General features: G+C 35.5%; 1 protein-coding gene across 2 annotated transcripts in view; it reads left to right on the forward strand.

Moving 5' to 3' along the window:
• The window catches only part of NOL4 (nucleolar protein 4), a 400,678-nt gene that overhangs the window by 324,352 nt on the left and 48,764 nt on the right, over positions 1-27,562 (forward strand). For both annotated transcript variants that reach the window (XM_055324042.1, XM_055324043.1), the window contains one exon: positions 23,023-23,203. In XM_055324042.1, coding sequence (XP_055180017.1) covers positions 23,023-23,203 — 181 coding nt within the window. The remainder of the gene's footprint in view (positions 1-23,022; positions 23,204-27,562) is intronic.

The following is a 27,562-nucleotide window of genomic DNA, read 5'->3' on the forward strand; positions in this document are numbered from 1 at the left end:
TTTTTGGACCTTTATATCTTAATTTTTTTTAAGATTTTATTTATTCATGACAGACAGAGAGAGAGACAGAGACACAGGCAGAGGGAGAAGCAGGCTCCATGCAGGGACCCCGACGTGGGACTCGATCCTGGGTCTCCAGGATCATACCGCAGGCCGAAGGCGGCGCCAAACCACTGGGCCATTGGGGCTGCCCGGAAAGAGCCTTTTTAATGAGATGCCTCCATAATACAGTAGGAATGCTCAGGCCTGAGTATGTCATCTGATAGAACAGTAATCATTGGAAGTAATACTATAATTTAATATGTTGTCTGACAGCCCAGTACACATAGTCTTACCACCAAATAAGGAAAATAAAAAATAGTTTTTAAAAAAAATTTTATCAAGCATGTAATCTGGGGAAAGAGTAAAGAATGTCTCAACATTTAGTCTTTGGGCACTGTTGCTTTTAACTGTTCAGTAAGAAAAAGAAGGCAGCTATTAGGTTTCTGACAAAGCAATTATAGCAAGACACAGATGCTGGAAGCTGACCTGACATTTGCCCCCAGATAGTTGTCATAGCAGCAGGATGAATAGAACAGCTTGCTACAAGTGCTTCTGTGGGCTCTGGAGGAAGTTCCGCCCTAAATGGAACACATTAAAACAATATACAAGGATGTATATCATTCCTTAGCAGTGGCCATCTTTCTCCTTTATTTGGTGCTTATCTAATTTTTAAGTACTTACTTGATAAGAAGCCCATGTTTAAAGGCAATGACAACCACAGGCCTCGGTGTGATTTGCAGCCCCATCGCTATAAGTAGATACCATGTATCTAGGCTATTGTTCCTTGGGGAGAAGGTATTTTAAAGTGTTGCTAAGAAAAAAAAAGGTTTGGATGCTAAACTGGATGTATGTTTTTTAAGCTCTGTATGATGTTCATACTCAGCAAATTTTTGTCCTTATTTGCTCTTTGATTACTCACAAATATATGCATGCACCCCTTTATCTTTTGCACAAAAGACAGCTACTTAAAGCTTTAGATAAAAACATAAACATATATAAATGTATCTACATAAAGGAGAAGATAACTCTTAATATGTTGGGATTGGTCAGTGGAGTACTCATTTGAGTTTTGAAAATGTTCCTTTTGCTTTAGTAGGATAGAGTTGGCATTAATGTGGACATGTCTTTCTACAACTGAAATCTTAATAGTAACATTAAATTATATATCATTAGACAATCCTATTTTATAAACAATTACAATTGTTAATGCATGCATGATCTTGAAACACTCAGATAAACTACTGATAACTGTAATTTTCAGAAAAAATATTTTCTATTCCAACAATAATTAAGATTTATAATAATCTTGGATTATTCTGCCTAAAACAAAAAAGAATTAAAATCCTAATCCTATGTATGATCAATAGAGAATGTGTACGTTCTAAAGCATAGCCTAAATATTTTCTAAACCATGCTTATGCAATTATGGAATAGGCATCATAAAAAGATCATAACGATTTAGTATAACCACTACCATGAGGGTGCTTTTTTCTCTTTCTTTCCAAGTCAATATAGAATTCCACCTTTAGGAGGAATTGAAAAATTACATTTTTTTCACTCAATCTTTTTGACCTGGTAAAAATATAAGCAGTGCTACTAGCAAAAGAAAAATAGGAATATAATCTGAATGGTAATATTTTGGTTTTGCTTAAACCTTGAGAAAAATAAATGTAATACTCTATAGTAATTTCAGACCAGCATTTCAGAAATTACTAAAGAATGCATGCACAGTGAGCTAAAAAGAACATAAACTAAAATTGAAGATTGAGAGTCAAAATTTCATTTTATATCTGTTATGAATGAAGTTAGAAATAGGGAGAGTTTTCAAAAGTATGGAAGCACAATTTATTTGGATACAGAATATGTAAATGTATAAAATATAGTCTATTATTATAATGAGTTTACCTTTAGTAATGTATTTAAAAACATAAAATATATTCACCTCAATGCACAGAAACTGAAGGTATTTCTGATGTCATCCAAATCCATATATTATATATGAAGAGAGAGACTCTTCTGCATTATTCCTACAGGGAAAAGTTAAGTGATATTTGTCTGCTCTCTTGGATCCCCAAGCTACAGCTGATGGAAGGTCTCTGCAATGCAGCCCAGATACGAAAGTAGCCAAGGAGTACACGTTCAGATTGAGGAAACCTGATGAACTTTGATTAGGTATTGTCAAAGCATTTAATTCATTCAGTACTTGGTGAAACACCAGACCAGAAACTTAACTTTATTATTAAGTTTAGCAGCGACCCAGGAGAGAGGGATCTGGCATTCAGTAGCTGTTGAAAGCAGATGAAGGAGGACAGTGCCAAGAATTGGCAGTTCGAAAACCTAGAAATCTCTTACTTAAAAGTGTTAGAAAAGGTAATCAAAGATGGTTTGAGCAAAAGAGAATTGATAAGCTAAGGCAACTCAAAATTGTAGCACTAGGGCCAGCTTTATATGGGGTTGAGTATCTTGTAGATAAGTAGGATCCCCCTGAGATCTCTGCTCCTCTTTGTTGTTTCTGTTCTTGGACAGCTTATTCCTCATGGTAGCAACATGGCTGCAGCAGCTCTAGTTTTCCATCTTCTCATGGACTGTGATTGGGGTACATATGCATCCCTGAAGCATACACTGAGGCCGGGAGAACAGAATAATGCATAGGTTGCATGTTCAGTTTTAGATACATGGGTGTGGTCAGCTCTGCAAAGCACATGGAATAAGACTGGGAGAGGAAAAATCAGAAGCAGTTACTAAAAAGGGAAGGAGGGAAGATAAATGCTGAGAAGCCAAAGAAAAATAATATTCACTAAGGCGGGCTGTGTTAGTTTCCTAGGGCTGCCATCCCAAAGTACTGCTGACTCAGTGGCTTAAAGCAACAGAAATTTATTTTCTCATATCTCTGGAGGCTTGAAGTCCAAAACCAAGGTATTGCAAGGGCCCTGGTCCCTCTAAAGCATCTAGAGGAGGACCCTTCTTTTCCTCTTCCAGTTTCTGATAACCCCAGGCTTGTGGTAGCAATCACTGTCTCCATTTTCATATGTGCATCTTTCCTCTGTGTCTGCATCTCTTTTTTGTTCTCATAAAGACACCAGTCATATTGGATCAGGTCCCACCCTAATTCAGTCTAGTCTCAACTAGATTATATCTGCAAAGATATATTTCCAAATAAGGTCACACTTGGAGGTATCAGGGGTTAGGTCTTCAACAGATGTCTTTTTTTTGGGGGGGGGGGGGTGGGCACAATTCCACCTGTAACAGTCTACTCCTTGCCCTCCTCACCAAATGCATGTCATTTCTGCTTGCAAAATGCAGTCATTCATCCCAACTTCATCAGAAGTCTTAACTCATTCCAGTATCAACCCTAATTCCAAAATCTCCCCTAAATATAATTAACTCAAAGTGTTTCAAATGTTCTTCTTTGAAAAAAAATTATTTATATGAGAGAGAGAATGTGAAAGACAGATGTGGGGCTCCATCCCAGGACCCTGGGATTATGACCTGAGCCAAACTCAGATGCTTAACTGACTAAGCCACCCAGGTACCCCCAAAAAGTCTCAAATCTTCTACATCATTTAAATCTGGTACCAGTGAGACTCTTGAGTATGGTCCATCTTGGGTCAAAATTCCTCTCCTCCTGTGGACCTGGGAAACCTGTAAAACAAGTTAGATTCTTCCAAAATGTATCCTTCCAATGATGAGGCCAGGGTAGGATAGACATTCCCATCCCAAGAGGGAGAAATGGGAAAGGAGAAAAGGGTCACACATCCTGAGTAAGTCCAAAACCCAGCAGGGTAAATCCCATTATATTCGAGGCCTAAGAACAGCCATCTGAGGTGCTGTGCTCTGTTCTCCCTGCCCAGCAGGGCAGCAGCTCTATGCTGCCTGTACTCTTAGCCCAGGGACTGCCAGTAGGTTCACTTTAGTTAGCTCTACTTTCTCTGGATTCTGCATCCTTTGCTCTACAAACCCTCCTTCTCTTGTTCTATCTAATTTCAAGCTTGCAATTCTTCTGCTAGCGTAACATTTGCAAAACATTTGTTGATCTTCCATGGATGATGAGGTGATGCACATTATTTGACGTGAGGGTTCTTCACACACCCTTCCTGGATAACCTCGTCTCTATCCCTCACCTCTGTGAAGATGGTTGATTGGACTTATAAGTCACACTTAAAGTCGTTAGCATAGGGTGGTCTGACCATACCCTTGTTTCAAAGCATGCTCAATTGAAAATTTTCCAAATCAAGTGCTGATTCCTTTGTGTTAGCAAATTCAACCCAATGGCTTTATGTCCATTAGGTTGTATTATACCTAATAAGGATTTACCAACAGAACTATTAAAGGCATACAATTTAAGTATATCTGTAAATGGCAAATATATAACTACCTCCAGTGCTATTAAAATGGGAAAAAATTAAAAATTATCTTTGAGCTTTATTTATTTAAAGATGTATGGTAGGGCTAATATTTCCATTTATTTTTTTTAATTGCATGAGTATTTTTTTAATCAGGAGATTGACTTAGATTCTCTCTTTCTCCTATGTAGTATAAATATAAACTTATACAAAATATAATTTTGTATCAAAATATGAAGAAATGCTAATAATCTTAAATCAGTGATAGGTATGGAAAGTAAAAACATTGGAAATAAAATTCAAAATAAAGGTGAAATATAGCCCTATTGCCTATTGATAGGTGCTTTGCTCTTTCATGGGAATGTAGCAAATACATATGATCCACTATATTGTTACTGTCAAGTCCATAAAAGTGCTTCATATACCTCATGCCCCACACCCAGAAAATGTGTTCCTTCTTAAAAATTAATTTAATCTTGTATTTTTCCTAAGTATTTTGCTCACTTGTAATAACTGTCAGATATAAGATGGAAATACTATGTAGATTTACATTGTTTTTCTGCTTTAGAGACAAAGCTGTTAGACAACCCAGTGATTCATGGATACATACCGTGTACATATCCCCTAATCAAGGCCATCTATAATTAGACTAGTAATAAGTGCTTCTTAATGATGATGAGGAAAACAATTATTAATGAACTGTCTCTTAAAAAGTACTGTCCATTCGTTAGCTGTAAAGTGCTGACCAAGCTTTATATGTGTGCATTCTGTTCTAAAAATCAAACTAAAATTAACATATATGTTAATTAATATATATATTAATAATATATATGGCTGTCTTTTGTTTCTTATTTACCTTTTTGCTCTTCTCTGAATATTGATGGTACTATGGAAAATTTGAAAGTGATTTATTAATTATAGAAATGCCCACCAAGGCAGGTTCTGAAAAGTTGTATGTATCTTAGTATGAAGGCAAGCACCCACAGCCCACATTCACCCCCTGTGCAGCCCTGAGGGGATAAACATCAGGGCTGCCTGACCTCCAATTCCTTCCCTTAATCCCTTCCAGAGCAAACCCCTCAAGAGGAGGAAGGGATCTGATCCCTGTCTTGGTGACACATTAGGGGTCCATATTTTTCAGACCTCAGACAGGAAGTAAATGTAGTGGATGCTTTTGTATCTGGTTGTTCAAAAGCCTCAGTCCAGGAAACACAGAAGGGGACTCTGGGTCTGTTCTATGGCTTTGGCCACAGAGCCCAATTCATCTTTACACACTTGTTAGATCTTATTAGCATTTCTGGGAGTAATTCAGTACAGCCCTGGATTGTAACATGTGACTTGTTTCAACAGGTTAGGAAAACACTGCTTCAGTATTCTGAAAAGAAATAAAATTGAATCATTTTTCAGTACAGTAAACCTAAATATATTATATATATCAAAAGTGTATATAGGAAGATGGCAAATGTTTATCAGACCACAGAGTGTTTATTTGATCTAAACATTGCTGTAAAATGTTTGTATTTGAACCCTTTGCAGGGGGGCATGTGCTGTTGAATTTACCACTGTCCCCATAACTTCCTATTGTTCTATAGTTGGACCCCTTTTCTCATTTATATACTTCGCTGGGTGCCTAGAAGCAGTTGAGTGTGCCACCTGTAATATATCAAGGCTTTTGATTTACCTCATATTAGCTGAGTCTTTTATCACCCAAACATACATGCCAACATTTTTGCTTTAAAAATTAAAGTTTTGCTAATCCTCTGGGGAAAAAAAAAGAATTAGGATAAGAAATAAGATAGTCTTTAGATTTTTTATCCTTTCCAACTTATACAAATATGCAAATACTATCTCTTTTCTGCATTTCAATAGTAGAATAGAAAATATTGCTAAAAATAGGAATAAGAAAGCTATTTAGATTTGATTCTTCTCTTTTTTTATATTTTAGCATGGAAGGATATGTGGTTTTACCCTTAAGAGAATACTTGCTGTATCAGAAATAATATATATATATATATATATATATATATCATATCAGTAAGAATACATGAAGGACATATGAATATGTATCAGCAAGAATGTATGATTATAAATCAGACTCAAGCTGAATTATGAACCCTGTTCTTAACCAACCACTGAATTAAAGTTACTTCCTTTTTAAAATTCTAACTTTCTGTGTGATTTTGGTACTTAGAACTAACAGCCTTGCTTGTTACAAAATGAAGAGGAAACAACTGGACAAATTTTTTTGTTCCCCCACCCAAAATGAATCTATCAGTATTCATTTTGAACTAAGCTGCCTGTTTGTTCCTGGTGAGTTCATAGGGAAGATAAGCCTCTGGGTCCCTAAATAGGTAAACACATTATTTATATTTGGTCATAGTAGACATGTTTAGGGCCAGAGTTGGGCCAGAGTTCTTAAGCTAGAATTAAAAGACATTTATAAAGCAGACAACTAAATTAATTCATTTAAAATGAAGGATTCCTGGGATAAAGCATCCTGAAAGCCCACAGATCATGAAACATTTTAGAGCCATAGAAAGAATGAGAGTCAGCCTTCGTTAAGCATGCCCTAGGAGGCACACATCTTAGAATGAGGCCCTCATTTTTAATGAGTCTTCCAAAGAATTTGAGATGATCATATTGTTTTAAGTGGTGATGGTATTAAATATCTATACAGTATTTTATTCTACAGTACTCAAAAAGCTTTGCAAAAATTAATATGACTATTTATAGGGTCTCCACAGGACAGATAGAACTGTGGTGCCTTTGTTCACCCAAACACACCAGGAGACAAACAGGGTGAAGGTTGGGTCAGCATTTTACCACAACTCTGGATGAGCTGCTGACTGGAAACAGAGTGTTCTTACCAGCTGTTCACTAGTTTACACACAGGACTGTATCCTATCTCCCTTTGCAAGGAAAGGCCCACAAAGGAGGGAGAAGGAGGAGTAAAGAAAGTTGTAGTTCATTTGCATAATTTAGGCTTCTGGAAATTAAAAGTATTAATCACCTTGCTGATTTTGCACTGAAATGAAAAAACTACTTATCAGCAAATCCAGCCTCCTGCACAGTGCCTGGGTTAAAACTAACAGCAAATCCCATCAAACAGAAATTTTGAAGTGAAGATAATGCTGAATTTATGATGAAATAGCCTTGTGCGGTTCCATTATTTTTTACTATGCTTAATTGTATTTTAAAGGCTATTATAGAATTAAAACACCCCTTCCTTAATAATTGAATGCTGTTTGTCCTTGAAGCTATCATTTAGGGCAGTTACAAATTTTAAAAGGTTAAAAAAAAAAAAGTTTGAATTTTGCCTCTAAACATATAAAGATATACCTAAATATATGGATAGGATGAAGCAAACCAAAAAACATCTTAATATTTAGTGTTCATCAGAGTAAATATTGTTTACTAAGTAAACAGATGAAAATGGAATATTTTTATTTGAAAAATTTCTCAATTCTACCATCACATTGTTTGATATTAAAATAAATAAGCATGGAGTATTAAAATGATATAGCTGGCCTTATTTCTTTTTTGCCTTTTGTGTCTTAATTGTCTAACAACATTAATATACACTGTGGAATGCCGAGTGGGTAAGATCTGCTTTGGATACCACTTTTCTGCCACCTGCCAAAGAGTTCCCAGCAGTATGTGACAGCTTAAGCCTGATGAAGATCATTCCCTGGTGAATGAACAAATGAATATTACTCTTTGTCTCCTCTAGTTAAGCATCTCCAGTTAAGATAATATAACAATTACCGCAGTTCCTGGTATATAGTAAATGCTCAATAAGTATTACCCGGTAATATATTTAGCGCTCTCTCTTTTTAATGTCATTCTTTATTCAAGGAATTATTAAATAGAGGCAGCTCAAAATTCTAGGATTTTTTTGAAGATTTTTTAATGTATTTGTTCATGAGAGACACAGAGGAGAGGCAGAGACATAGGCAGAGGGAATAGCAGGCTCCATACAGGGACTCAATACCAGAACCCTGAGATCATGACTTGAGCCAAAGACAGATACTCAACCATAGAGCCACCCAAGCGTCCCAACATTCCAGGATTTATATGCTCTTGTCAGTGCACTTACCGTGGCATTAGATAATTTTTGTCTCATTCATCTATACTTTAGGACTTCTATTATATGTATTCTAATGTTAATTGTTCTCTTTTTTGTTGTTTTTTTTTTGTTTTGTTTTTTTAGCAGTCCAAGTGAGTTTTATTGTCAATCTGACTCTTCCAACAAGAAAATACTAAAGGCAAAGCAAAAGAGCCGGCTCCCTGCTGCTCTCCAGGTCTTGGCAGGGACCAGACTGCCTCACCTCGGGGCAGAGTTCTATGCTGATGGTCCCTCCCTCCCTCCCCACAACCACTCCCTGGAGTTGGGGTGGGGGCTCAAGGAACACCCAGTCTCGAAAATCCTCCAAGTTGGGTCCAGGAGGCCAAGGGTGGGGCGAGGTTGCGGCTAGGCTGCCAGGTGGTCCCGTACCTGTGGGGCACAAGATGCCCTCAGCCTGGAGGGTGGCAGGCAGACATCCTGGTTCCCTGGGAGGCCTTCAGGAGGGAGGAGAGGGTGGAGGCAGGGGTGGAGGGAGGGCAACCAGAACACGCAGAACGGGGGCCTCCAGGGCAGGAGCAGTGAGCAGGATTAGAATTATTCAAATTACCTGTTAGAACTTGTGTTACCTGTGTCCCCTGCTAATGTGTAAGTTCACAGGAAGCAATCATTCATTCTGTATCACTCATTACAACTGCAGTGCCTTGCACATTGTGAGCCCTCAATAAATATTTTCACAAATGGTTTAAGGTACTTATAACTGTACACTTTTCAGAGGTGAAACATTTCGTCCTCACTTTGTATAGGTAATGTTTTGGATGTAATTTTAAAGCTATATTTTCAGCCCTGTTGAGTTCATCATATAAAATATCCACCTGTAATGATGTTGTTCAAAGCCTGCTGCTGTTGACTTTGCATATTGTTTACTCTTCCCCCTCCGCTTTCACAGCTTGCATCCTGTTTCTTGTTATCACTCAAGTTGTTCAGTATTCTATCAATACACTGATGTCTCAATTTAAATATTGAATGGCACAGGTTTAGAGCAAAACTCTGTTGCATGCCTTCTTAAAACCTCTCTAGCTGCTCTAATCCATTCATCTGTCCTTGGATGTGATCATTCTATTAGATTGAACTACCCTCATGGTGCTCTCTTTTTAGCACACTCTGCTTTATTTTGTCATATGCTTTGTTCTGTGTCTAGAAAATCACCATGATCTGCATTTTTAAGTATTTTCCACAAAGAAAATGAGGTAAGTTTAGCATGAGTTGCTTCTTACCACATTTACCCAGTTTTAAAATATTTAAATTGTCAACTTTAATGACTTATATTGCCTTTATGACAGAAAACAGTGTGATCTTTCTGTTCACGTATTTTAACTTTTCCTTTCTATTGAACAAAACTTTCAGATAGTTTACCATCTATGTATTAAAACCATTTCAAATGACAAGAATCTGAGATTAAAAGATATACTTAAGTTAACTATCCAAATCCTACACATATTGCATTATATCCTGAAGTTTTCCTACCTGTAATCTTAAATATATTAAAGTTTGAAAGCATACATGTCTTTTAACATGGCAAAGTAAATCCTTGCCTTTATCTCTGCTTCCTTCCAAAACCACACTAAAATAATTGTAAGTGAATATAAAGACATTAGTCCTACAAGGAGGTACAGAATGAGGAGGAATCAGGAAAGTAAAATGAAAATGTGACATGCAAATGTTGATAGGGAGATACCAATAAGAAGCCATTCAATCCCAGTAAACAATGAAAGTCTAAGAAGTAAGGGCACCAGGTACTACAGAAAGTGGAAAAACATGAATATGAAAATAGAAATGGCTCAATAGATATGTACAATTATTAGATCCTGGGTTCCCTCCCCAGTTCTGTATTTTCAGGGGAATCTCTTCCTCTGACCACCCAACAAGAAGATAAGAGGTTTATCCTGTAGAGAAATAAAGGCAAATGTCACGAAACCCAGATAAGCCAGGTATAACAGCAGGAACAGTATCCTGAAAATGGACATGAGAAATTCTTCAGACTGAAGGCTCTATATCTCTGCTACAGGCCTTTTCACATTTTAGCTCCAAGAATAGAGATAACCTAATAATTTCCTCCATTCTGAAAACTAGAAATCTTTTCTCGAAAACTGAGGATCCAGAGAGGAATAAAACTATGAATCCTGGCACTCCAATTTCAGAAGCACAGCAAAGAACAGAAGAAATATTTGAAGCAAAACATTTCCTCAGTTTTTTTAAAAGGTTTTTTTCCTTGAAATAAGAGACAAATACATGAAAAAGAACAATAAGCAAAATCAAACTTTTGGAATATGAAAAAAATATATATATACTAGTCAAAATTGTTCTCAGGATTGGAAGATCATTTTGGAAATTATGCAGAAGCTTTAAAAAATTAGGCACAGAATGGAAAATTAAAGAGAAAGTTTTTTTAAAAGGATGATCAATCTAGGAAGGCCAACATCTGGCTAATTAGAGTCAAGAGAAAGAAAATACGAAAGAATTATATATATATAAACTTTCAGAACTAAATAACTAACTGCATTGCCAGAATGAAAGCCCATAAAGTTATCAGGACAGTAAATGCAAACAAAGATCTGAATCAATAACATTACCATGAAATTTTCAGAGCACACAAGATGAAAAGAAAATCTTAAATACTCAAGGAGGGAGGAAAAAAAGTCACATATAAAAAATTAGAAAGCCAAAGGACATCACCCAGCAAAAACTGTTCTCAACACTAAAATATATAGGAGTAAAATATGCAAAATTCTAAAGACAGTTCTATATCCAGGAAAATTGTTAATTGGATATAAGGGTAAAAATAATTTAAAATAATTTTCTGGTATATATCTTCTAATAGTCTTTCTTGAAAAGCTATTGGAAAATATTCACTGAAACAAGAATGTAAACCAAGGAAGAAGTCACTGAATCTAAGAGGTGACCCAAAATAGAATAGGGGGGGAATTTGGAAGAATATCTGGAATGATGCTATGGAATAGTCCTTGGAGAAGAATCTTTCCAGATTAGAGTAAGAAGATAGAGTTCTGGGAGAGAGGTATCCAGGAGAAATATGGAACTGATGAGACAATGGATGGATTTGATATGGAAATGTTCCAAAGGGTTTTATATTTGTGTTAGAAAATTTGAGGGAAATTACTATTAGTGGCTTAGAATACTAGCCAATTAGAAATGGTGGCTTGGAATATAATAGCAAAGAAAAATAATTTAATACCAAAGGAATAAAAATTTAGATAAGAAAGTATATTCACTGTTCAGCGGTTGGCTTTCTTTTTCTTTTTTTTTTTTTTTAGATTTTATTTATTTATTCATGAGAGACAGAGAGAGAGAGGCAGAGACACAGGCAGAGGGAGAAGCAGGCTCCATGCAGGGAGCCAGATGTGGGACTCAATCCCGGGTCTTCAGGATTATACCCTGGGCCAAAGGCAGGTGCCAAACCGCAGAGCCACCGGGGTTGCCCCAATGGTTGGCTTAATAGTGAACACTACTGTGTCTTTCTGGGACCCAGCAAGGGAAATAGAGCATATTCAAAAGAGTAATTGAATATTGTTTAACAATGGGATTATTTACATAAGTGTGGGGTGGCCTAAGGAAATCCAGAAGAGAAGGTAAAGCATCCTGAACTAGCAAGTGAGAGAAGCCTGGAGGAGCAATGAAAGGTTAGCAGAACCAGATAGGAACTGAAACCCACTCTGGAGAGGGGCTGGCTGATAGGATCCAGGTTCAGCAGAGGCTAAACACAGTCCAGAGCATGGCAGGGCAGGAAAGGCTGCTGGGGAAGAAAACCTCATGCACTCTCATCTCTCAACTCTGAATCCTACCAGGGCTTCCCATTGACCAAATCCTAGCAGCCAGAGAGCAAGGGAGCTAACTAACTTCATAGTGATTCTACTCCCAGGGAATAGTCTTAAAGAGTGCGTCTAAAGTGAGGGTGAGAATATTCAGTTCAGTAGCAAAAATATGCATTGTTCAAATGTTTTGCTGTAAGGTAAATTCTAGTCTAAGATATGTGACTACTTATTTCACATAATAAAACAAAATCTTGGGAATCATAGAGATCTTTGGATATGAAGAATGTTTCATATCAGATATAGAATGGATTTCTGTACAACATTCACACACACTTGCTCAGTATGTTCATATGACTGGCTCTTTTCTATCATTTTTAGCTTATGGACATAAATACTTTTCTCAGAAAGGCCTTCCTTCTTGAACTCTCATCTCTAATTATTCTTTTACATCACCCTATTTTCTTTCATTATTAATGGTTATCAATATTGGAACTTACTATATCTTACATTTTTCATTTCTTCCCCTTGCCTATTTTCTCCCTCCTCCCATACCTCTGTAGGTTTCCTTGAGGGCAGGGATCCTGTCTGTTTTATCTGATGATATATCCCCAGTACATAGCTGGATGTGTAGCCTAATAAATAAGACATTCTATAGAACATTGTTTAAATAATCATATGATTTCATCCTGGGTTGTATGTACATATAAGGTAATCAGAAGGGGGCCTGTACAATATGGCATAAGTCTCTAGCTCAGGAGACTAGATGGAGGTATCATTAATAGAAATCAAGAGTTCAGGAGGCAGAGAAAATTATGGCTAGAGAAGTGAGTGTAGAGGAGGAAAATGTACAATTTTGACATACTGATTGGGAAGCACCTGTGGAGTATGCAGATATTTTTGTCCAGTAGGTGGTTGAAAATGTGGACTTGGGAAAAGCTCTTAATTACAGATTGAGATTTATAGGTCTTTGGTGTAGAAGGGATAGATGAAGTCATGAACACAATTGAACTCTTGAAGGAAAATTCTGCATAGAAAGCTGACTCAAAAAGAAGCAAAATAGAAAAGAGAAGCTTAGCTATACTGTTTTTATCAAAGTTTATTATGGAGCAGTATAACAGAAACCACTATCTTAAGGAAGATAATACTACTACCCCAAATACATGAAGTGTCCAAGAATATTAAAGGGGTTAATTGTGTGTATTTTTGAGAAATTAGTGAACTTCTAAAAATTAATGACTTCCTGAACAACAAATTAGTTTTTCATCATAGATGGGAATAAAATTGTAAACTTTACATCTGATATATTAAGAAATACACTAATAGTGTCATTTCCTTTCTTACTATATACCCTATACCCACAACCAACATGGTAGATCAGGACTCTTTACGTAACTAAGTAACTAAGTAAGAGAAACATAACTATTCAGGAAAGAAACATTAACAAAAAATATAGTATTTTGTTTATGTATACACATACCTGTATATAGTCGGGCTTAAACGATGTGTATTAAATTCATCACTAGATTATTTTCAGTTCATTTCATGTTGTCTCATGCATGTTCCTTTTAAAAGTTAATTTCACATTAATATAAAAGCATTATGACTCAATGACTCTGGCATCACCATTTTGATGGCTTTTCTAATTACTTTAGTTGACTATTTCATAATTAATATACTTGAAATACCAAAATGGATGGGTAATTTTTACATCCAGATTAAATTAACTTGTAATAACCTGTAAGCTTTTATTCCAACATGTAGGAAGTAACATCTCAATTATGTGGCTCCTTCAAGATACACAATTCAGATTGAATTATGTTTACTATATGATCGAGCATAATGTTCATCAAAAGTAGCTATGAAGAAATCTATTATGTAGAGTGACCTTAAGAAGGGATTGTTCTTCATTCTGCTCATGCAACAATGCTGACACACCTCTTTCTAATTTTGAAATCATCTATGATTACCTCCCAACATCAGTGTTGAAATAGCACCATTAGTCAAGTTTCTCTATTTACTCAAAAAGAAATGTGAAAAGATGAAAATTGTGTGCTATGGCCAGTTTTTTTTTTAACTTGTATTTTCAAATCCCTATTTTCCAGTTAAGTCTAATTTTTTTAAGCCAGTGATGAAAACTCCATGGATCATACTGAGAAAATTTTGGGTGACTGACTTCTGGGATAATAAATAGTAACTGAGGGGTCCCTTTTAAAGTACTCAACCTGAGTTTTGTTGACTTATACTTATGTAGCCATTTGTGATGAGGAATCTAACCACAGTTTTAACCTAAATTGTAGCTTAATCTTTTACTTAGGAAAACTGATGTCCACAGAAATGAAAATTTCCTTCTCTTAACGTATCTTTTGAAGTAGCATGCATTTTTATTTAATTTGAACTAAAATGTTAGTCACAACAGCATGAATAGCTCTTAGTTTATTTTAGCATTAGCCAATAATATTATATGTGGACAAAATAAAATAAATATTAGACTAGAATTGATAACTGCCAATGACTAATTAAATTCCTTTATGAAGTTCCTTATGTATCACAGACTTGATTACATTGTAGATAAAATAATGCACCTCTTCAGGCTGTCCAACATCACACTCTTGGTGGCCCTTGCCCATAGTTAGCCTTAATCTTCTGACATCATCGTGGTAATGGGATTCTTATATAGTAGCTAATGGTTAACTGCTCTAAAAAAAATCCTTACTGCCTCATTTAATGCTGAAAACATTTGTTCTGAATTTTGGTTGCAACTATAATATTTATTCTGAATTTTTGAGCTGTAATATTTGTATAGCTAAAGATTCTGACATAGCTATCATGTTTAGGCCCTGGCCTTGAGAGAAATTTCTAATTGTTAGAATATAATGGCCTTGACAGTCTTTTTGGACTCCTATCTTCTGTAGAGTATTTGGTCCAAGGTCTTTGGGTCTTTAGCAATCTGAGAATTGAACATTTACACACAATTGAGGTCTTTGTTCTCTCCTGCAGTATCTTTTAGTCTCTACTTGTTTTTCTTGCATTTTTCCATAAAGATAATTGTATACAGGAAAAGAGGTACAAGGATTTCAGATATATAGGATTTGTTTCTTTCATTTAAGGGTGGCTGGCAGTTATATTAGGTATTTAGGGAGGAAATAATATTTTGTTATGCTGGACTTTAGGTTAGTAAGGATGTGAAAAAGGAAAATACTATCTTTATTCTTAGTTTGATGAAAGCCATATCTAAACTTGCTTTATCTATAACACTTTTTGGTTTCACACAAAAAGTAATAAAAGAAAAAAACCTAAAAACTTTTAAGAAACTTTACAAAAATCTTTTAAGAAAAAAATTTAATTTGTTATTCAATATTAGATATGTATGTTTAAAATTTTGGAAACAAGAGTAAAAATTAAATGACAAACCATCATCAGATATAACATATGCAAACAAAACCTAAAACCAGCAGAAATAAGGAAATAATAAAGAATAGAGCAGAAATAAATGATATAGAAACTAAAACAATAGATCAATGAAACCAGGAGCCGATTCTCTGAAAAAATTAAAAATGAGAAACTTTCTAAATATCGATGCTCTTATGGGCATTCAGATGGCTCTGAATATTACACTGCTAAGATTTTTTTCTTCCAGTTTAAGTTATGACCAGAGTATGGAATGTGGTGAGAGGAAGTGACAGAAAATATGACTGCCAAGATTGTTCTCCAACTCTGAAGAGCTTTGGATGCCAGGAGCTCTGGGTTTTGTTCTCCAAGAAAAAAAAAAAAGAAAAAAGAAATCCCAAAGTCTTTTTAAAGAGAATTCAACATGATAAATGGTTTTAAAAGATTTAAATGATTTTAAAAAGATTTGAGAAGAGTAGACAAATGTGAAGGGGAAAACACTGGCCAGAGGATTACCATATTAACCCAAAGGAGAGATTATGGGGTTCTGAATTCTGTATTGTCAATGAGAGTTTCTCACATGTATGCCAATAAGGGTCATTTCCAAGATGGGCATGTGAGGACTTGGATGTTGTTTGACTCAGAGAAGCCAGTGTAGGAGAAGAAAACAATCTTGGTGTGATGCATATCTGACACCACGCCTGGCATGGAATCATCATATAGAGCATTGCAACTATCTTACCAAAACAGAATATTATATGAAAGGGGACTAAGGAAAAAATAAAAATCTGTTTGATCAGTAGAACCCAAATCACAAATAAAGGTATGGTGTTAAAGATGTTTTGAATTGCTGTAAATGTAGATTTTTTTTAAAGATGTTATTTATTTATTCATGAGAGACAGAGAGAGGAGAGAGAGGGGCAGAAACAAAGGTAGAGGGAGAAGCAGGCTCCCTGCAGGGAACCAGTACAGGACTCTAAGCCAGGACCCTGGGATCACAACCTGAGCCGAAGGCAGATACTCAGCCACTGAGCTACCCAGGTATCCCAAATGTAGATTTTTATTCTTTATTCTTTTTATTTTTTCAAAATGTTTTATTAACTTGAGAGAAAGAGAGAATGCACGGTCTGCTCATGTGTCGGGATGGGCCAAGGGAGAGGAAGAAGCAGACTCCCTACTGAGCAGAGACCTGGAGAGCTGCTGGTGGGTGGATTTCAGGAGCCTGAGATCATAACCCGAGTTAAAGGCAGATGCTTAACCTAACCAACTGAGCAATCCATGTGCCCCTAGACTATTTTTTAAAAACTCAAGAGAAACGAAAATATGATTAGGAAAAAATGTTTTATCCCTAAAATACTTTAAAATGTAATGTTAAAGATACCAATTTGGTATTACTTTATTAAAATTGATTTTTCTGAGGCCCAAAATACTGTTAGATGCATATAAAATCATATGCAAAAAAATTCATATCTGCAATCCAATTTTAGAACCTCAAAGGAACATTACCTTTAAATTTTCATTTTGGTCCTATTAACAATGGAATTCAAAATTGAGTGTTAGAAACCTATAGGAAATGACATTTTTTAAATTCGATTTTTTTGGTCAATAATTAAATGGTAGCATGCTTCATTTAAAGCTGAACTTTTTAAATGCTACATCTGTACTTTTATTTTTAATAATAAAACTTTATGACCATCAGGAAGAATTTTATAGGAGACAACTTTGCAATGTACTTGGTTACTTCTTGCCAACCTCGTATCCATATTTACTGAGGCAGGGACTGTACTTTGTATTTTTACTTAAGCCAATAGTTCTCAAAACTTTATTGTTTATAAAAAATCATGCATATGTGTGTAAAATAATGCTAGAAAGAGTTTGTTAATGTAATAACCTGTTGTTTTGAGAGTTTGATTAAACTCTGGGTAACAGCTATCTTGCTGTGGTTTTGGTTTCTCTTTTATTTCACATCTTATCACTAGGCTATTCGGACTGGGTCAAAGATGTTTTACCTTATTATCTTAGAGGGTTTGGGAGCATCTTTGCGAAGAATGGTCTTCTATGTTGGCTATCTTAATTATTTGTATGGCCAACAAGGGGAGGAGACTGTATAGAATTCCTAACTGAGAGAAAGAAATGATTCCCTGAATATTACTGTATGTGTGTGTGTGTGTGTGTGTGTGTGTTTTGATGGCCTCATCAATCACTTATCATCTCAAGTAATAAGTTACATTTACTTTAAGTGTGGACTGTTTTTTTTTTTGTTTTTGTTTTTGTTTTGTTTTTGTTTTCCCGCAGTTAAAGCAGTTTACAATGGAAGCTTTGGCTCTCTCAGAGCTTTTATGAATTTCTCTGGAAACTCTTAGCAATGTACTTAGTTCTGGAACGCTTGCTATCAAATGGAAGAAGAGAAACTTTTAGAAAGCAGGATCCTTTCCAGTAGTTTACGTGTGAAATAAATTGTGCTTCCTCACATCTGTACTAAGAAAGCAAAGGAGATATTTTGAGAAGTCACTAAAGTAAAAATGCGTCTGTCATATAGATTGTAAAGAACACATAAAGATAGAAGAAATCCTGTAACTATCTTCTAGAAAGCTCAGCAAATGGACACATGAATTATCTGTGTGTTTACTATTCTGCAGTGAGAAGCTTCTTTAAGGTCTGTGCAAGTCTCTTCACCTTAAAAAGGTGGATCACTAGTTCCCTGACACCTCAATGATAAACTAAAAATATAACTCAATATCGATGCCTTGCAAACTCCAATTGCTCTAATGATGTAAGGTCAAGGCAAAAAGAAGAAAGATATCTGGATTATTGAATCTAGCAGTAAATTTTATTGGAGTTTTCTAATTATACACAGGGAAAAATTAACGAAAACAAAGTATACTTAATAGATCATAGAAGCAATAGTCTAAGAAAAAGCGTAATTCTTGGGAAATATAATAAAGGCAATGTAACATTTCCCAAGCAAATTTTTTTTGAAATCTATCCTCAAATAATTTGAGTGGAATCAGTCAAATTTTGTTTTTATAGAAAAAGTATCTGTCTAAGGTACTTGAGTTAAGGATTCCTTAGGCATCACACTCAGGAATTCAGTCTCATGGCTCAAGTACCAGGTCAAGCTCCACAAACTCAAGGTCATCTCTGTCCAGTTTCTGAGGATAACATAGAGGAGAGTACAAACCAGCCTTCTCAAAGACTGTGACAGTGTCTACTCCTTCAAATCATTCCCAAACTTGCCCTCTACCCATAACATCCATCACGTATCCTATTACAAGCCTATATTTTCTGAAACATAAAATGCCTACCCATATACATCAAGGCTATATTTATTGATAAGGCCAGAGCCTCATTATAGAAGTTACTTTGGATTATATCTTTAATTTTTGGTTGTATATTTTTAATCAAAGAAATCTGAATCAAAACAACACTTGATCTTGTAGTGCACTGTTGGTGGTCATTAAATGACTGATGCTATCTTATTTTTATGGAATTTTTTAAAAGAAAACTTGAACTATGTCTCATGAAAGCTGGGATGAGATTTTGTCTAATTTTTGATGAATAAAATTTATTTCAATGCCTAGATACACAATCTTGTAACATATTAATATTATCTTCTTTTAAAAATAATCTTCAGAGCAACCCATGGGGCAGGCTGTTAGTCTTGAGAAATTTGGGAACTAATGATTATTAAAAGTTGCTTACAGGGATAAAATGTGACCCTAGGGGATATTTATTTTTTATGTCATTAAAATCTATTCTTCTTCAAAACCAATAACAGTGATCATTCAAAAGAAAAACATGAATTAACTTTATATTAAACTTTTGCCCAAAAGATACCGCAGACCAGATTTTATTGGGACTTTCATATGTTTTTTTTTCTCAACATATAGTGGATTGCCAAGAGCATTAATAATGCAAATCTGTGTTTGAACACAAATGACTCCCTACAAGGCCTGTTTTGATTATTAATGGAATTAATTATCTCTCTGCTCCATGCAGTTACTGTGGTTTGGAATAATAGTTAATGAAAGAGCAAGGCAAATTTTAAAAATAGCATCTTTAATAATATACATTCTATCACACAAAGAATCAGTGAGCAAATATTGTGGAGACAATGCCTTCTCCCTTTTTACTCATCATTAAGAAACTCCTCTCCAATAGGAGTATATCTTATTGTCATTTTCCAAACACAGAAAAATAGACTGGGATGTTCAGAAGAGCCACCCATTCTGCCAAACTAGAAACTCAAAATCTATCATGTTGCCCAAGTTATTTTCAATCAACCAACTGGGAAGTTATGCTAGCAGTGGAATTGTGAGGCCAGCCCCTTCCCAAAGACCTCAGAATTGCTTTGAAGTATAGAACATTCTGCTTTCTTTCAGAGTTTCAGAAGCTACAGGTCTTTACAGAAAGAATACTACACAACCCAGTGGTTTTATTATGGAAATACGCTTTAGATGTGATAATTTGATGAATGTAGACTAAAGCAAAGAAGGCCTAGTTTATGCATAAACTGTATTCTTCGATTATCTATATATACCTTCAATCTGTCTACATATATATATATTTATTTATCATATATATATATGATTGATAATCTCTGTCTCCAGGCATGGAGGAGATTGGCACTCCTAGATGGGAGACCACTTCACTGCACTTTTATAAAAGACTTTTGGACACTAATGATGTGCTGTCATCATTGATTTGACCATTTTCCATTTACCCTGAACTGTAACATGCCATTGAAGAGACCATTGGTAACAGTTTCTAAGATTGTAATAGTTAACCATGTTTCTGTAACACTGATATTGCTTTAACAATTCTTGTTCACAGTAGCACTATAATTAGTATAATTATTTACCTAAGACGTACTTATTATGGTACATACTTTCAGTAACAAAAGATTCCTGGAAATATACTCTTCAATATTTTAGATTATTTAAGCTCTCTTACTATCTGTAGTATAACGTTACATCATAGTACCAGAAAAAAATGCACATATATTGGTATGTTTCTAGGAAAAATCTCTATTTCAAGTGGTAAATTTGGTGAAGGCCCAGTATCTCCATTCTAAAACCCACTGTCTTTGGATACTTTCAACTAGCAGAGTTACTTTCAAAAAAAAAAAAAAAGTCTGGAATTTTCTGACTTTACAGTCTAAATGGCAGAGCAGTGATACCGGCAAAATTTGATTCTATCTTGGTTTCCTCTTTAGTGCACTTTCTCCAGGAAAGTGTTATTACAGAGATTACTAAGGTTTAGATGGCAAGAGGGAATTATAATCAGATATTCCAGTTCATACCCCAATTTAAGTCAGTTTATGTTTGTTTGCTTGCTTTTAAAGGGAATGCTCAGAAAATTCTTATTTTCAGTTTAGTTTACACAGAGGATTTTTTCCATTAATTTCAAAATCTTTCCTACCTAGAAATGAAATGATGAAATGCTCACAGATAATGTGTCTCAGTGTAATGGTCAGAGTTAAATAGATCAGTTAGAGATAAAAAGATCAGAGGAGCCTGGGTGGCTCAGTTGGTTAAGCGTCTGCCTTCTGCTCAGGTCATGATCCTGGAGTCCCAGGATTGAACCTTGATTCAGGCTCCCTGCTCAGTGGAGTCTGCTTCTCCTTCTGACCCTCCCCCCTTCTCGTGTGCATGCTCTCTCTCTCAAATAAATAAGATCAAAAGAACAAGAAGAAAATCAAAACTGTATCATTCTGATAACTGTGATGATGTTTTTACTACATGAAAGATTAGGCTATTTCTGATTATAACAATACCACTGGGTACATAGGAGCGAACTTATTCCATGTATCCTCTTTTTCTAGTACTTGGTGCCATTTAAAAAATGTATTTGAAAGTTACTTATTTCTCTAAACATGTATCCTAAACCTTAAAAGTTGCAAAATACTCCTGATTATGACAAAGATACTTCTAGGAATTCACTAGGAATCTGTTTATAATTCTTTCTTATAAAAAAAAAAAACATGAAGAATGCAGCAGGCAAGTGAAGTCATATATGTTGTATGAATTTTAGACTTTATATACTCAAAGCTGGAGAGAAATTCAACCTGTTTTACTATTTAAGACATATACAATTTATCACAAATCTTAATTTCATTGTCCTCTACAACTTGACATGGTTAGCAGTTTTGATGCACAGTTTGCAGACACTAGTGTAGTTTAAGAAAGGAAAAACAAGCTGAAAGGCCTGGGTTTATTTGGGTTTTGTTAGGCTCTTATGCTGCACAAGATGGGCCTAGTGTGGAGTTAGCAGCACACAATCAGTTTTGCTATAATCATAAAATAAAAAGAGAGGCAGCAAGATAGAGAAAGGGAGTCTGGGGTGAAGGGCAGGCAGGCACAGGCTGCAAAAAAAGATTTTAAGAAAGTTAACTTTACAAATGTTTTTTCAACAAACTGTGATTTCTCTTCATGTATTTTTAAAGCCTACCTAGTTTTTTTTCTAATTTTTAATAAAATTTACCCTTCCAATTATTTCCAAGTGTATGGTACAAGATCATCAACCATACGCATGTTGTTGTGCAACAGACTCCCAGACCACTGCCCTGATCCTGCACAACTGAAAATATACCCAGTGATCAACTCCGTATCTCCACCCTACCCCTCTTCCAGCCCCTCATAGCCACCATTCTACTTCCTGGTCTATGTGTGTGACTCTTTATATACCTCATTCAAGGAGAGTCAAGCAAAATTTGTCTTTTGGGGACTGACTCATTTCACTTAGCATTATGTCCTCAGGGTTCATCCATGCTGTGGAATGACAGTATTTCCTTCTTTTCTTAAAGCTGAATAATATTCCACTGTATTTATATACCACATTTTCCTTCTCTGTTCATCCTTCTGTAGACATTTAGGTGGCTTTCACCTCTGGGCTATTGTGAACAACTCTTTTCATGTAATTCTGAATTCATTTGGAAATTGCAAATTGTTCTATCTCCAATTTGTCTTACATTGTTACCTTGCTTTCCTTTTTTTTTAAAAGAGATTTTTATTTATTCACAAGAGACACAGAAAGAGAGGCAGAGACATAGGCCGAGAGAGAAGAAGACTCCCTGTGGGGAGCCTGATGCGAGACTCAATCCCAGGACCCCAGGATCACGACTTGAGCTGAAGGCAGATGCTCAACCACTGAGCCATCCAGATGCCCCTCCATTTTTTTTTTTTAGTTTTTGGCCAAGTTGTTGAAAATCTGTATATGTGCTGAGTTAATGATGTTGACCACAGATTTTTTATTTTTCTATATTCAATGCAGACATGTAGATAACAATGAGATAGTCCTGGTCAATGTGAAATAGCACTGTGATCTGACAAGTAATGGAATGCTGTTGTCCTTGCAGGACGAATCTGCTCCAGCTGACAAACAGTGTAAACCAGAGCCAGCCCAGGCCACGTACTCCACCTCAGCTGTTTCAGGCTCCCAGGAGGTGTTGTACATCAACGGAAATGGGACCTACAGTTACCATAGTTACAGAGGGCTAGGCGGGGGCCTGCTCAATCTGAATGATGCTTCCAGTAGTGGTGAGTCTTTACTATTTATTGTGCTTTTTCTGTCCATGTGGGGATAGCAAATTCTCTAAATCTGAGAGGAAGAAATGAATTTACTGTGATAAGCAATAGTACCAATCTGCTAAAAACAAGACAGCTTAATACATAACATTTGTCTCCCTCCAAGGATATTTCCCAATTGTCTTGCTGTTTCCAAAAGTAGCAACACTATTATACAACTGAATACTTGATGTTCTGTACTCAAAAAATCTCAACTAGAGAAATAACAATTTTTTAAACCAAATAGTTATACGTCCTTCCCCCAAAGCTGTAATGCACTATTCGGCAAGAATAATGACCTATTTTCTCAATGTTCAAAGAGGTTTTTAATTTGGAAAATGTGAGGCACCAGGAACTTTATTGACTTTATGAAACACAACTAGTCATATACCTAAGAACATACAAACGGAGACACCACATAAACAACCCGTGCACCCGTGGTTCTCCATGCTCCACCAGCAGTAAAGGGTGTACTGGAGGCAGCTCATACTGGCTCATGCTTGATAAAGTTTTAGGAATTTCTTGAGTCTATGTGCCAAAATGAGTTCCAAATGTGTAATATAAAAGGAATAAAATATATGGATGAATTTCTTATAACTGCATTGTAGGAAAAGTTTTCCTAAAGTATACTTAAAATCCGGGGTGGGGGGGGAGTTCCATTTCATATACAAACACACACATACACAGACTTTTTCATGACAGAAAACATTTTACACAAAGTAAAAAATAAATGACAAACTGGGAAAATTATTAGCTACCTATACTACAAAAGGTTAATAAGCCAATACATGAGGTTCTTCTAAAAAGAAAGAAATACCCCAAAGTATATATAAAAAGAATAAGGCTAGAAAATGAAAACACAATTCCCAAAGAAAGCAATGCAAATGTCTCTTAAATATGGATAAATTTACTTAACCCCACTCACACCTAATAAGAGAAATGCAGATTAGCAAAAATCCAAATATTTACACAATAATCTTTTGACAAGGCTGTGGGGGGAAATGAGGACTCTCATGCATAGTTTGTACAATGCAAAAAGTTGGGGTGGAATTTGGCAGTATTTGGAAATGTTAAATATGCATTTACCATTCAGTCCAGCAATCTCTTTAGGAATCTCTTGTTAGGAATTTATCTCAAAAAGACATATGCACAAAGCTATCCATTGTAGTGTTATTTTTAAAGGCAAGAAAAAGGGATTACCAATGAAAATGTCCAAAATAAAAATATCCCATCAATTGATGGTTAGTTGATTCATTTTGAGTACATCCAAACAAGACAGTAACACGCAGCTATAAAAAGTGATGAAGAATCTCTTTATACCTCCAAATGCTGAAAAGCCCCTATAGTATGCTAATATTCATTAAAGAAGGATTTATATAATTAAAAAAAAGTTTGCATAGAGGCAGGAATGGGGGAGAACAGTATGGAGAAAGAAATACAAGCCAGAATTCTGTGATTATACTTGGTTTTTGTATTTTGTTTTATAAATTTAACTTTGAACAATTTAAATACATAATTATAAATGTAACTGACTTTAAGAATTCCTGATACTAAGGGACACAGAACATAAAGACTCCTAACTCTGGGAAACGAACTAGGGGTGGTGGAAGGGGAGGAGGGCAGGGGGTGGGGGTGAATGGGTGATGGGCACTGAGGGGGACACTTGACGGGATGAGCACTGGGTGTTATTCTGTATGTTGGTAAATTGAACACCAATAAAAATTAATTTATTAAAAAAAAGAATTCCTGAAACTGAAAGAAAAATGATACAGATGAATTTTTATCTGCTTAATGAGTGGTTGGCATAACCTCCACACAGAACTTTTCCACATGAGTTCAAAAAACCATAATTTGACTCCATAGCATACAAGTCTATCATAAGACCTTTAACTATTTTCAGTAATCACATTATTATTTTGAGACTGTTTGTGCATGTCGTTTAAAACAATTTTATAATTATGCTGATATAGTGAAAGCTGGAATTTTTAGCAGGGTCAAAGTAGATATAAATTTAAAAGCAATACATTCAAACAAAAGCTCCATAATCTTGTATTTGAATTGGTGGTATCAGTGAAAACTCAATTCATTATTTGTTAAAAAAAAATGTTTCATTTTCTACTGAAAAATGCCTGAAAATAAAGACCAATTTAAATTTGAATATTTGAATTAGGCTTTGTGAGCTTTTGACATATTTGGGAGGAAATTGCATTATTAATGTCAAAGGAGTATATACTCTAGAAAATCACTTACCCTTCTAATACTGGAAATATGCTCTGGGTATGTTCAGGGGTACTCTGCTTGGAAGGCTGGGGCTCTTTGGTTCTGCTTTCAAATTAAAGGTGCTCTAAGGACAGGATCACAGAGCTTGCGCTTGAATCAGTTGCCTCCAACTCAAAAGAGGGGTGCCTCAAGTGGAAGGGGGAAAAAAGGAAATTATCTTATTTTGAAAAGAAACTAAGTTTCAAGTGTTTTTAAGTTTTTCCAAAGGCAATGAGTCTTCTTAGTTGTTTCCAAGTCTTATTTGTATTTAGACAGCAAATCATCAGGAACGAGAAAGTTCAGTACCAAATAGGGACAACCCATAAACAGAAGCTGAACATTCCTTAGCCAATAAAGCTAAAAACTAACAATTTTTTTTAAATATTTGACATGGGAGGTAAGAACTGATAGTTTAGAACTCAACCACCAAATCATTTTTAATAAATTTATTTTTTTATTGGTGTTCAATTTACCAACATACAGAATAACACCCAGTGCTCATCCCGTCAAGTGCCCCCCTCAGTGCCCGTCACCCATTCACCCCCACCCCCCGCCCTCCTCCCCTTCCACCACCCCTAGTTCATTTCCCAGAGTTAGAAGTCTTTATGTTCTGTCTCCATTTCTGATATTTCCCACACATTTCTTCTCCCTTCCCTTATATTCCCTTTCACTATTATTTATATTCTCCAAATGAATGATACCATATAATGTTTGTCCTTCTCCAATTAACTTACTTCACTCAGCATAATACCCTCCAGTTCCATCCACGTTGAAGCAAATGGTGGGTATTTGTCATTTCTAATGGCTGAGGAATGTTCCATTGTATACATAAACCACATCTTCTTTATCCATTCATCTTTCGATGGACACTGAGGCTCCTTCCACAGTTTGGCTATTGTGGACATTGCTGCTATAAACATTGGGGTGCAGGTGTCCCGGTGTTTCATTGCATCTGTATCTTTGGGGTAAATCAAAACATTTTGAGGAAAAGTGTATTGACTGTAGATTTTACTGACAGAAACTTTTTTTAGACTGAAGTAGTCATTCATTTATTAATGTATTTAACATCAATACCAATCACTTACTGAGTCCTTGTGGTGCTTCATGTAATTTCCATTTATTCCTTACACAGTCCTCTGAGATATGTTTTGCAGTTTTGTGGAAGAAGTTTATAAAATTGAACTTGCCCCAACTTAAAAAAAATAATGCTTAGACACCACTTCTTTTCTTAGAATGATTGAAACCCATTTTGTGAGGCTCAGAGACATTGAGTAGGATTTTCTCAAGGTCCCTCCTTAAAAAAGCCAGGATCTGAGCACAGGCTTTCTGACATCAGAAGCCACATTGTAAAGTAAACCACTTAGCTAACAATGTGTGCAAACAAGAAAGTACTGAAGTATGTGATTGCCTCTGGTAGGAACTAATCTACTTTTGTCTCCAGAGACCCTTCTATTCTGGACATTTTGTACAATGAGTGAATAATACAATATGTGGTCTTTTATGTTGAGCATCTTTCATTTAGCATGATGTTTTAAAGGTTCATCTATATTATGGTATGAATCAGTACTTCATTCTTTTTTATTGCCAAGTAATGTTCCATTCCGTGGCTATGTCAGATTTTGTTTAGCCATTCAGTTAATGGACACTTGGATTTTTTTCACTTTGAGGTTTCTATGAATAATGCTATAAATATTTATGTACAAATTTGTGTATATGATTCTTTTGAGAATATACCTAGGAGTGGAATTGCTGGTTCATTCATATGGTAACTCTATGATTAACACTTTGAGGGAATAATAGACTGAATATGAGATATTTTTTTGTTATCAATCCTTAAAACATTTTCTTGACTGTGTCTTGTAATATTTACAGTACAAGCTTGCACTTCTTTTATTGCTATTTTCTTTTGTGATGCTACTGCAGATGGAATGTTTTCCTTAAAATATTGTTCTATATTTTTCTATTTTTGGAAGAGTTTGTAAAGTAGTGGTATTCTTTAAATGTTTGGTAGAATTCAGGAACGATGATACCTGTGCCTGGGTTTTTCTGAGGGGTTTTGATCACTAATCCAGT

The sequence above is a fragment of the Nyctereutes procyonoides genome, unplaced genomic scaffold (assembly GCF_905146905.1).
Source record: "Nyctereutes procyonoides isolate TBG_1078 unplaced genomic scaffold, NYPRO_anot_genome, whole genome shotgun sequence".
Classification (NCBI taxonomy): domain Eukaryota; kingdom Metazoa; phylum Chordata; class Mammalia; order Carnivora; family Canidae; genus Nyctereutes; species Nyctereutes procyonoides.